Here is a 12,900-nt window from a genome sequence, read left to right on the forward strand (position 1 = left end):
AGTGAGGTATCCGTACCTACACTACTTCGTACGCAGTAAGGACATTGTATCTGTGAATTCGGCTTTCTTTCCCACAAACCGTTCATGGTTCTTCCTGCCCTGGTGTCCTCCACTTATTGCTCCAAAGGACCAATTTGGAAGTTGCAGCGCCCACCTGCCAGCCACCACCTTGCCGCGATTGTGATGGGGGACTCTTGCCCATGTTAATTTTCTATACCCTAGTTATCATCCACTCTTGCTCCACAAAGGGAAAGCAGGGCAAGGCAAGGCACATAGGGTTCGCAACGGGGCCGGCGCGGAGAAGGCACTGGGCAGGTTCACTCAGTCAAATCGGCGGGCAGGCATTGGGAGGGGGGTTATCGACTCTCGAGAGACGACAGAGTGCAAGCAAGCAAGCAATTGAGCAAGCAACACGACGCACGTCGCATGCCGCACACGAGAGACATTTGAGCAAAGTGGGTTTCCTGCGAGATGTGGAAACGCAAGGCAAGGCAAGGCAAGGCAAGGCAAGGCAAGACAAGACAAGACAAGATACTACAGAAGTTCAGGACACGACAGAATCCGCTGACCCCGACCTGATCAGACCAGCCAGCCTGATTCTCTCCCTCCCCGGCCCGGCGACAACGATGACAGACCTGTGGAGAGTCAGCATCAGTATCCGTACAGTTACTCCGTATGAATACGTACATGGGAAGAGACGACAACAGCAGGGTCAGCCAAGATAGCGTTACAAGATCTGCCTTTTGACATGCGCATGGCCCTCTGCCGCACAGTGCAGCAATGTCTGTGCTCTCGAGCATCATTGTCGGGAACCCCCCAGCCAGCCCAGCGCACTAAGATCAGAGATGCATCAAGCGGCAAGCCAGCCCTTAACCCTTGGTCTAAACAGACGAGGGGGCACGGGAGGACCAACTACCCCCAAGCCGGCCCAGAGTCGTTTTTACTCTTACCGAGTAGTGTAGGCTCGGCAATCGACAGCGAACGCCCCCTTTCTCTGCCTCCTGGTTCGCTGCGCGCTGCGCTAAACCGACGGCGTTGTGCTTGTAGTCCATCAGAAGCGTCGAGAAGACGACGATGCGCTATTGGCTTGCTTCTTCTTGTTCTTCCTTCGCCGCCCGCCCTCGTCTTTTTTTATCCCTTGCCTCGGGTCCTAGACTTGCAACGGTGCTTCTACCGGTAGTGAGGCCATTGTTGTCAATCATCTGCTATTGAGGCTCTTGTCTTGTTGACCTTTGATACCAGGCCTTTGAGCAATAGCCGCTTGCTACTACCTCATCTCACCATGGAGAAACTGCGCCTCTCTGAGATGATGGCCTTGGCCGCCGCCAATGGCACATGGACTGTACCTTGGTGTTGGGTACGATAAACTTTTCCCTCGAAGCAATGGACACCCGAACCCTACATGCGCCGACCGGATGACATGACACTTTTGTTGGAACGGCAGTACCTTGCGACGGAACTCAGGTCCGGGGCAAAACAAGCCCTGGAGATGCCGTGCTTCATTGGCAGCTGCGGCGGAAACATCCAACATCCAAACGCACAGTCCACTGTCTGCCCGACGGCTTCTGAGGTTCGGTCGAACAACAAAGGTCACAACAATGACACGGCCAATGGGTCAAGGAGAGCACAAGAGGCAACGCCAAGTCCGAGGCCCAAGGGTAGGCAGGAAAAATGGATGGATGAGGAGCACGGCCGGGGCACTGTGTCAACCAGCGTTAAGCTGCCTTCATACAATGTTGTCAACCGCTGTTGCCGCTGCGGCCACCATCTCCTTCTGCTGAACCGCTCGGGTCACCTTACTAACTTGCCGGACTTTACTGCAGCCTCTATCATCTTGGTTTGACCATCCGGTCCGAGTGATGCGAGTTGTATCCGATCTTGTTCGTTGTTGAGGAAATGGACGATATCAAAGGCTAGGTTTGCGACTTGAAGTTTAGTTATCCACGTTCTATTCTCGATGTCTCAACGAAGACGACACTGACGAGCTATGGGGCTCTGGCGGCGGTGCGCTGAGTGACTGTTGAGCCTTTGAGAGTGGTCACAGCGCCGCTGGAGACTTGGAACCCGACGACCTCCGTCCACATGCCCGGGGCTGTGCCGGGATTCATGAGCGATTCGAAACAGCCAGCATTGCCACTGAGAGAAATCAGCTACAGAGTACAGAATACACCTCAATCAGACAAATTGACCAGCGGACAGAAGCGGCCAGTGCTTTTGGATCTTCAGATTGGTCCCCTGGAAACTGAAAAGACCTTAAACTTGGTTTTCCAAACAAAAGCTGACAGTTTCTTGACTTGCCATGCTCTGTGCGTTTGTGCAGAGAGGAACTCGAGACGCCTCTCTTCAAATCACAAAAGGACGAGAAAGAAAAGACGAAGCAATACGAGTATCGGCGCAATGGCGACAGCTTAGAGACAGGAGAATCGCCATTAGTCTCTGGTCGACGTCACTTGGACTTGACAAGAACATTTGATATGTACTCTTTTGGACTCTTGTGAGACTGGCAAGCACAGGTTCAAGGGCTCAAGATCGGATCCACTTCACTTCTTCCCATCTCTGTCGAGTCGAGTCTCTCATCTCCCAAGTCCCTGCACAAGGCCAGGCCCAGTCGACGTCCCGTCGGGATAGTGATACTGTATTCAAGCGAGATACAGAGTTTGTCTGGTTTCGTTTCGATGCTTGTACAAGTCACACACCGTCCATCCAGTTCTGCTTGCTCTCAGTTCGCCGGGGGATGAGTTGCTCTGGTCTCATGGATCCGTAGCGTGGGAACAGTAGGGTCGGTCGAGGTTGTTTGGCACAGAGCAGCAACCGCTCACGCCCGCATTCTGCCCAGTCGCAGTTGCGGTCGGGTGAGGTAAGATGTTCGCACAGGTATTGGTACCTCGTCTCGTGAGAGCCCTTGGACTTGGGGTAGGCCCTAGGCCTGGCGGGCTGCCATGCCAATGCAAGGCCCTGGCATTATCTACAGTGGTCTGCTTGATTGCGTTGAGCTGCGTTTACTCGCGTAGTCTGGACATTGTCTAGATGGGCATCCATCATTGCCCGTACGCCTGCTCCTCCACGTTGTCCGTCCGCTTCAGAGTGTCTAGGCCCGGTGTGTTGAGTATTCCTTCTGAAAGGCCGACAGACCGACCGCGACAGACTGGGGCTTGAACTCAGGCCATGGGCCACCCTGGTCAAGGACAACAGACCCCTCTCTTGCTGGTGTTACCTTACTCTAACCACGCCCCTCGAGCGACGACACTAGGCCCCAGGAAACGACAACGAAGCCGACGTTCAACGAGGTCCTCGACGCCATTGCTCCAGTGGCACGCCCCCCCCTTCTCGATTCTTGTCGCTGCCCTTCCCTCCCATTTTGACCACCCTACACCCACCGAACGGCGACGGTTAGCTTAGCCTGGCCGTACCACCCTTCCAGGGCTCGGGTAGCTGGCTGAGAATACCTTACTCTCTGCGCCCCAGCCCGAGCCAATGGTCAAGGCCGAAGAAGAGACGAAAAAGCAGAGGCGAGTGCCGGCGGTCGAGTCGCTTACCGACGCAGCCACGGATCAAACTGATAGGGAGAGTAAGGGTGAGAGATGGAGCTTGGGGCTTGGAGCTGGTACACTACTTGGAGGGAGGAACAAGTTTCGAGGTGCGGACGCAGAAGCAGAGTAAAAAGGCCCGCTGCCAGCTAAGGTAAGGTACGGAAAGGCAATGTGAGGTAAGGTGATGGATGTGCTGTTGAGGTTCGCATTCCCACATGGATAGAGAGGTACGCAAGACAGGGAAAAACGCAGTAAACGTATCGGTACCGCACGCTGTATCCATAGTCTGTACGGCTTGTTGGAAGAGAAAGAGAGAGGGAGAGAGAGGGAGCGGAGTCGCCAGGCGCTTGTGAACACAAGGTACTCACTCCATACGAGTCAATATCCCCACTTTTCCCTGAGGCTTCTTCTCGTTCTCTCCATCCAGAAGCTGAGGATAAGTCGACAGACTGGGGGAACATTGTCAGTTCCATCCCCGTCCACATACGAGAAGCAGAGCCCACACCTGGGACTTGGAGTCGGGAAAAAGAAAAGAAAGAACAGAAAAAAAAAAGATACTGCACCCACCTAGTACAGGCCGAATGTAGTATGAGGGAGCAGATGAAGGACCAGGACCATGCCACGTACACGAGGGCCCCGAAGGAGGAGTCGGTACCGACTACCTACCTTGCATCCCATAGTGCACGTCCCATGCCGTCGACCTTGGGTACTCCGTAGACAGACGTCGCGAAATAGGTAGACATTGGAGCAAAAGAAAACAAAACGCAAAGGGAGAGAGCAGTTTGAAGGAGCTGACGATGGCTGGGTACCAAGACAAGAAACACAGACAGCGCAGTACGTCCGTACCTTACCTTGGTCCCAGAGACGGGTTGAGGTTGAGCTCCCAGCTCCATGTAACCGAGTCGGAATACACATAGGCAGATAGATAGGCCAGGGAAGGGTCCTTACCTTAGGTAGTAGGGCCCATGATTCTGTTCTGCTCGTTCCTTTGGAATTAGAAGCGCGTATGCGCTGGCTGTTGGCCGTACCGGTATGTGTCTCTTTGTGTGCAACGGATGAGAGTGTGTGTGTGTCGTCGATGACCGAAGTACCGGGATACTTCGCGCACCTCAACTTTCGCTCATCTGTCCGCCGATACTTTACCGTACCGGGTGGGAAGAAAAAAACCGGGTACGTATCTTTTCCGCCAGTCGTCGTTCTAACTCGCTTTTTTTTTCTCTTCCTTCTCGCACCCCCTTCTCCGCTCTTCATCCTCCTCCTCCTTCTCCTCTTTCTCCTCCCATCTAGCATCCCATTCAATCCTCCCCCATCCATCCCACTTGGTAGAGACCCCCCGGTCTCCGTACCACGGTACTTTCGGCCTTATCCTCGCCCTCCAGCTTGCTCACCCTCCCCCGAGGACCCCCTCATCTTCGACCCCCGGTCGGCCGGACTGTCCACTTAGCAGCAGCACTGAACGGCCAAACCCACCACTCTCTGAGCTCCTCCGGGGAGGGGGGGCCATGCCCTTGGCCTGTGCCATTTCTCAACCCAAGCCCACCTACCTTGTCGAACGCCGCTACTAGAGTCCGTATCTTTTGCCCGTGAGATACCTCAGTCCTCGCCGCTATACTTGTCCTTCCAGCACAGCGCCGCGCTACCTGGCTCCGTCCGCAAGTACGGTACGGTACGAGTACGGGCCAGACAGTTCACAGTAGACAGACACATTGACCAAAAAAAAAAAAAAACAGCAAGCGAGCAGGCAAAAGAGAAAGAGAGAGAGAGAACCCTACCGCTCTTCTACACAGTACTTGCGAAATAATGCCTACCTGCACCTAGCCCTTCTACCTCTCCGCCTCTGCACCTCTCGCTCTGAGTCTCCGGGTCCTGGAGTCTGCGCTCGCTCTGCTTCGACCTCTCGGTGCCCCATGGTCCCTGCCCCACGCTCTTGAGCTCTGCCATGTCCGTACCGCTACCGCCGTACCACACCAGCATCGACCAAAGTGCGGATACCGCAGTACCCCAGTAAGGTACCTTTACCCTCAACCCTCAATCCTCAACCCGCACCTGCACCTTGCACTTGCGCCGGCCGGGGTGGGCGTGGACATGGGCGTGAGGGCGTGTGTGGTGTGGATTGTGGATGGATGGACTTCGACCTGCCTCCTCTTCTTTTCTCACCACCAAAAACAAAACCTTCCCACGCCCGTCTTCTTTCTTTTCTTTCTACCTCTCACGACTCCACCAACCACCTCCAATATTCCACTCAGGATAGCCAAAGAGGCGAGGACGGTAAGTCAGAACTTCTTTTACACTTCCAATGCCTCTTCAACCCTCTTCTTCCACCTCCTCACCTCAACCCGCCTAACCTCCAACTACCCTTCTCATTCCTCTGCTGCACCTCCTACTGCACACCCGCCCCCATCCTATATACGCCAAACTCCTAGCTAATGTACCTGCATTAGAAGAGTTGGGTGAGCTCGACGAAGAAAAAAAAGAGAAGCAAAGATCAAGGAAGACCACGACAATTCAACCACCTGCTCTCCACGAGTGTTTGTGTGTGCTGTGTCTGGTACCTGCCTGAATAGAGACCTCCATACAAACGGCCCTCCACCGCTTGTTACTCAGCCCCGATTTCAGAAGAAAAAGGGTATTCCCTCGCTTCGCTTCGCATCGTCACCGTCCTCGGCTCCTTTCGTGCAACCCGCATTGCAATTCCGAGAGACTCAACACAAGTCTCCTCTTCTGCCACCTCGACAAACGTCTTCTCCATCAGTTAGCCTGCACCCTGAGGCCTACGACCACCAATTCGACAAGACACCGCAGCTACCAACCCACCACCGCCATCTCCATCAGATGCTACAAAGATAGAATCTCCTGATTTTTAACGACTGCTTACGACGACCACGACCGTCCTGATCTGTTTCTTTTTCCAAAAGAACCATTGTGTTGTACGGATTGTTCCGTTCATACTCTGTAGCACCGTCACCGTTGGAAGCAACTGCAGTCTCCGCGCCGCCGAGCCTCGCCCGCTGCTACCAATTGCCCCTGCTCCAAACTTGTTCGGATATCCAATCCGGCACCACGACAAGACTCCTCGAAAGAGAATTCTTTCTCTTTATAAGTCTGAAATTCTGCTGCTGTCGTAGTTCCGAGGCTCGCTAGGCGACCCGGACTTCACTGACCTCTGGTGTTTGGTGGTAGAACCTTCGGGGCAACAACCGTGAAGCTGGATTTACCGTCGATTTCTTCAGTGCAAACCCGGGGACCGACCGACGTGTCGTATTACAACGCTCATCCGGCTCAGAGGCCGTCGTACATGAACAGCGAGAGAGTGCCGTCTCTTCCATTGCCCAACCTGCATCAGGCGTACTCATCGGGTACCTCGTCACCCCGGGTCAGCTCCATCGGCTCCGCTTCAAGCTCTCACGCAGGTTCACAGTCGTCTTTCACGTCGGCCGCATCCTCCCACGGACCCAAGACACCTTCTCCCACCCTGCCCATCAACGCGGCGATTCCTGGATCTTCCGGTCAGCCAATTGGTGGTTACGAGCATTACCCCGCCATGAATCAACCTGCAGCAGACATGTACTATCAGCAACATATTTCTGCCGGTCAAGCGCCACCGCCCCAGACCGTGACCTCCGGCGCAATGTCTTACCACTCCCAGCCACCGCCGTTACAGCCAAGCCATCTGCCTCAATATCAGCAGCAGACTCAATACGGCCAGCCGTACGGTTATGCCAATGGCTTGACTTCGCCTCAAAGTGCTCCTGTGAACAACGGAATGGGTGGACAGAATGTGCTGCCTCTCCCGGGTGTCAACCCTGGGGGTTTCCAGGGTTTTGACACCACTGGCCAAGTTGCTCCGCCCGGGATGAAACCCAGAGTCACCGCTACTTTGTGGGAGGACGAAGGCAGCTTGTGCTTCCAGGTAGAGGCACGAGGTATTTGTGTTGCGCGCCGCGAGGGTTAGTTCGATTGTCATATTCAATGGTTGCCACAACATGCTAACATAAACATTAGACAATCACATGATCAACGGCACCAAGCTGCTGAATGTCGCGGGAATGACCCGCGGTCGCCGCGATGGAATTCTCAAGAGTGAGAAAGTGAGACATGTCGTCAAGATTGGCCCTATGCACCTCAAGGGCGTCTGGTAAGTTTCATGTACCCCAAGACAAGACGAATCCGGCCTGGCTAGGTCTAACGAGGGGAAAAATAACAGGATCCCTTTTGAGAGAGCTCTGGACTTTGCAAACAAGGAGAAGATCACCGAACTGCTCTATCCCCTCTTCGTCCACAACATTGGCGCTTTGCTCTACCACCCTACGAACCAAACTCGCACCAATCAAGTAATGGCTGCTGCCGAACGCCGTAAGGCAGAACAGAGCCAGATGCGCGGTGCTCCCCAGAACGGCGCCCCTGGTCTGCCGTCTATTCAACAGCACCATCACCACTCTATGGGCTTGCCTGGACCTCAGCAACCTCTGCCGTCCCATGCCAACATGGGCCGTCCCACTCTCGACCGCGCCCACACGTTTCCTACTCCCCCGACTAGCGCTTCTAGCGTGATGGGTGGCAGCATGGGCGCCTCAGACAACGGATTCCAGTGGGCTCAGTCTCAAGGAATGACCAACGCGCAGCCCCAGAACCCCATGTCTATTGATACGGGTCTCAGCAATGCCCGTTCCATGCCGGCAACTCCTGCCTCCACACCGCCCGGCTCCACCATTCAGAACATGCAGCCCTATCAGACCGGCACACAGCAATACGACAGCTCGAGGGCCATGTATAACCAGTCTTCTCAGCAGTCTCCTTACCAAACCAGCCAGGGCTCGCAAGATCGCTCCGTATACGGCCAGAATGACCCATACGCTAAGAGCGATATGGGTCCTCCGTCAGCACGGCCCGCTGCGACGAGCGCCTCCCAGGATCAGAAGCCCTCAAACGGCATTATGCATCCTGATTCCAATGCTTCTCAGCCTGCCGGTGAGGAAGAGGCAGACCACGAGCATGATGCCGAGTACACCCACGATAGTGGCGCCTACGATGCCAATCGTGGATCGTATAACTACTCCACTCCTGCCGTTGGAACGCTCTCCACTGAACACCAACACCTGTCCCCTGAGATGACGGGTTCGCCTAGCCACCCTCCTGCATCTGGTCGTGCTACTCCCCGCACCGCCACTGCGCCTCAGCCCTACTACTCCCAGCAGGCTGGCTACAGCACGCCCCCGCGTGTCGCTCAGCAATCTTCAAGCAACCTCTTTAATGTAATCACCGACCGCAATTCTGCAGCTGCGGGTGGCAACAATGTTTACCAACCCCAATCCGACATGAACTCCATGGCCAACGGGTACCCCTCGCAGATGAACGGTGCCTCGAGTGGCATCAAGCGTGGTCGTGATGATGACGACGACCTGCAGCGTCCGCTGAGCGGTGGCGGCATGGACATGAAGCGCAGAAAGACGCTCATGAACTCGGCTGTACCCACGTATGACACCATGGCTCGCGCTCCTCCTGTTATGGCTCAACAGCAGCAAGGAAGGTAGTGGCGGCGACATTCGAGGGCCGGCCATACTCTACCAGCCCTGAACCTCAGTCACTTCATTGGTGGGCGTTGTGGCCACATTTGGTTTGAGGCATAATGATGAACTGATTATGATCCTGAGGTCTCGAGCGCGAGGCCTCTTGACATTCTTTGCACACCAATTTTCTTATTTGTCTTTTTATTCGCGAGACGACTTTTCGGCATCGAGGACCCATTGGAGACGACGCTGACGAGCTGACGACTTCTCATTCCCTGTTTTTTAAACGCCCATCACGGCTGTAGATGCTGATGAATGACGCCTTGCATGGGGGAGGACGTAATCCTAAAGACTCGACCATTCTTCTTTTTCCGGATCTTCGGGACAACATACACGAAAGAGCACGGTGGGGTTGGAAACGACGGCCTGCTGGCCCGTTATGACACTCGGGTAATGCGGCATGCGAACACCACATCGGAGGACGGACCATCAACATCACCAACATCTTTTTCCTTTGCTTTGGTTTCGAATACAGTGGAGGATCATCTGGCGCTGAAATGTGTCAGAGATGGGGGATTAGGATGATGACCTTATGACGATTGTTCCTTTCACAAAAGTGTGAGACGTGTGTTGGAAACTGTCTCTTTAGGTAATGACTTGACGAATGGAAATAAAAAAAGCTGTTGCTGCTTCCACATCCTCGGCCTCGAAAATTGTGATGTTCTTATGACGTCGAAGGCAATCTTCTTCTTCATGCTACTTGGACGGGCGGAGTGCTTCAAGCCAAGTGTGAAAGCGAATCTAGCTAATGATTCTCACGAGTACAAAATTAGTCTTGACTTCGATCGACTTTCATGTCATGGGTTCTCAAATCTCCAATATGGATTCACTTTTGGAATTGGGAACGGGACGGAGTGCGATGAAAAGGACCGAGACTCTATCGGCTGGGTGACGATTCGAACCTCGTTCCAGGCTTGAGCGAGCAGAGCTGGAGATCAATCGATATATTAGTTCAAGAAACACACAGATATCAAACCAAACGTGGATCAACTGAACAATTGACAATTGCCTTACTCTATCCACCTTGGCTCAGATGTTGGTGGTGGACTGACCGAGTAAGACCAGAAGGCACGCCATGAAGGTAGGTACCCCAGGGCTCCCTTCGGCTAAAATCCGGACCGCCTGCCCTTCCACTGGCGCTAGGACACCTTGACCACCTGCGTCGGGGATAGGTACCTCGCTCGAGCTACCTAAGGTAGACCAGCTCCTGTATTATTCTGCGGCTCAACTCGTGCTTGGAGCGACATTCCTATCTTCAACTCCCACATTTATTTGCAGCACTACCACTGCCTTGAACAAAAAAGGAACTTGAAGACGAAGTATTGGCATTGAATATTCAATTGATGGTCGCAAAGGCGCAGACATTGTATTACGGCACGACGCTGTCCTTCCACGACTCCAACCTTCAAGCGCGATCGAAATCGATCGACCGAACGACCGAATTACAATATGGCCACTCCGACGCAGATGAAGCATGCGGCTTCTCAGCAGGGTAGAACCCCTTCGCAGCTTACAGCAGCGACTCCGCCGGTGTCCACGCCATTCTCAGCATCGCAAGCGCATACAGCTTTTTCGCCGAGAGGACCTAAGTCGTCGCCTCAGCAGTTTAAGAAATCGCCAGCGACCTCGACCACTTTGATGGGCCACCCAGCTAATGGCGCCCTGAACTTTGACAGCCCGTCCGCAGCAGCAGCGATGGGCGCGCTTGGGATCAGTGGTGGACTGGATATGGGGCTAGACCATGCCGGGATCGCGGGCTTCGGTGGTTTGGGAGCATTAGGCAGCGAGGACGACAAGCTCAAGAGGTTTGATACTGTCATTGAAATTCTCAGTGTAAGTCAGGGCTATTCACATCTTGTGGTGGGAATGGGAACTAATGATGTCCTTGTAGAAGGCAACAGGTCGAGTCAGCGAAGCAGGCCTCGAGCGACTTACGCTCCGAACTGGTCTTACTAGCATGTGGGATGAGCATCGGTCGCCCGACGGCAGGAAGACAAAAATGCTCGTCATCGCTGGACAGGCTTTGACGATCGATATCGAGCTTAACAACAATATCGTGGAGAATGTCTCGCTGGGCTTTCCGGAATCAGGACCGGTTGTCACAAGACATAAGGACCAAGCTGGCAACATCCTGCTCAAGGATCTGCAGCTTCGCCCTGACCAGAGCCCGTTGACCAAGACTTTGAAAGCGTTCTCTGGCAACCTTGAACGTCTGGCAACTCTCGACAAGCTGAGCGTCATTCCGGGCGTTGACTGCCAAGAGGCTCTAGCCGGCATCTTTGAGAGTCTTGAACGACTCCACAAGTGGGAAATGTCGAAGCTGCGGGAAGACCCTGCCATGAGCGGCAAGCCCGAACGTTTCCTTGAGACGACTGCCATGTGCACCAAGAGCGGTCGTCCGAGGATGCATTCGAGGGGCTTGGTGGGACTAAGCATCGAGTATTGGACGGAGAGACGCCATGTCATCCCCAAAGCACGGGAGACGACGCGCTACTGCGAGAACATGGAGAAGGCCTGGTCGATTCTCATAGGCTGCAAGGCATTGGATGGTGAAATGTTCCCTCCCGTCCGGGTATCTGAGAATTGGATTTCCCAAAAGGTCGAGAAGACCGAGCCTGGACCCGAGGATCTTCTCGTTGCAGCTTCTGGGCCGGCTCTTGACTGGCTGGAACCGGAGCCTACGACGCTGCCACAGACGGACGACAATAAGGATTCGGGCATCGACGTGGTGCAGGCGGATGGCACGACGCACAAATACCCGAACGTCAAGTTTGTCGCGACACTCACCCCCTCAGTCATCGTGCCGCAGTCGGTATGGAACACACTACACACCCTCACAGGAGCTCAGGCTCAGCCCATGCCTTTGCCGACCTACACGTTTGATAGCATATCCTTCCCGATACCCGAAGGAAGTCACCATGATGCAAGCGAGCTAAGAGTCATCTCTTGCAAAAGGAGAGTTCCGATTCCGAGCAACGATAGCACCGTCTCATCCCGGAAACACAAGAATACGCTGCTTATCTACAAACCAGTGTATGGACAAACGGTCACCGAACTTTCGTTCTCGCACCCACGGCAGCTAGTAGCAATGCTACCCATCCTACGGCAGTATGCGCTGATCTCGACGTTATTGGAGAGAAGCTTCGGATCTGATATCTCTGGCGAGGCTTTGCCCGAGGTTCGTGAAAATATCACAATGAGTGATACGACGACGACGCAGGCCGAATACGAGAGATTCATGTCCAAGAGCTATGACGACAACGAGCAAGAGCTTACTCTCGATGTGGTGCTGACCGTCCATCCCTCTGCTGGTTTGCATATCGTCTTCCCCTTCCGCGGCGCAACCGCCAACGTGGACCTGCAAATCCAGCAGAATGGAGTGGTACACGTCGTGTCACAGAACATCGTGCCGGTCGACGGTAGCGATACAGCGGAGGCTGGCAAGGGAAAGGGCAAGCAGTTTACCCCGCAGGACTTGGGCAGGTTGCTCGAGGTGATGGAGGACCTCTGCTCCTGGGCAGAATGGATTCGAAAGAACCTTTCGTAAGCTATGCTCTGCCGAGGTGGACGATCGATCGATCGACCTCTTTGGTCACAAAATAACCATGACCGGTGGAAAAACATGACGTGTGAATAGGGGTTTTGGGGTTTTGTTTTTGTTCTGCATAATTGATACCCGGGCGGGATCAATGGGGCCTCCAAGTGACCCCTTCTCCCGTCTTTTCTCGACAGACAAGGAACGGGAAAGCGAGCTTTAGGTATCTCCTATGGATACGAACCTACGAGGCTTCTGGAAAGGGCGA

The 12,900-nt window shown here is 54.2% G+C and overlaps 2 protein-coding genes across 2 annotated transcripts; both read left to right on the forward strand.

Moving 5' to 3' along the window:
* Window positions 1–6,825: 6,825 nt before the first annotated feature.
* On the forward strand, window positions 6,826–9,061 carry N0V96_005118 (uncharacterized protein; the record flags this gene model as incomplete). Its single annotated transcript, XM_053191283.1, has 3 exons — window positions 6,826–7,477; window positions 7,533–7,665; window positions 7,735–9,061. 3 exons carry the CDS (start codon window positions 6,826–6,828, stop codon window positions 9,059–9,061), a joined length of 2,112 nt encoding a protein of 703 aa, XP_053051266.1.
* Window positions 9,062–10,546: 1,485 nt separating this feature from the next.
* N0V96_005119 (uncharacterized protein) lies at window positions 10,547–12,644 on the forward strand (the record flags this gene model as incomplete). The annotated part of the gene is made up of 2 exons (XM_053191284.1): window positions 10,547–10,930; window positions 10,989–12,644. The coding sequence occupies 2 exons, from the start codon at window positions 10,547–10,549 to the stop codon at window positions 12,642–12,644; spliced, it is 2,040 nt and encodes a 679-aa protein (XP_053051267.1).
* Between the last annotated feature and the right edge of the window lie 256 nt (window positions 12,645–12,900).

Source organism: Colletotrichum fioriniae (assembly GCF_027942845.1).
Source record: "Colletotrichum fioriniae strain IMI 355084 chromosome Unknown scaffold_5, whole genome shotgun sequence".
NCBI classification, from domain to species: domain Eukaryota; kingdom Fungi; phylum Ascomycota; class Sordariomycetes; order Glomerellales; family Glomerellaceae; genus Colletotrichum; species Colletotrichum fioriniae.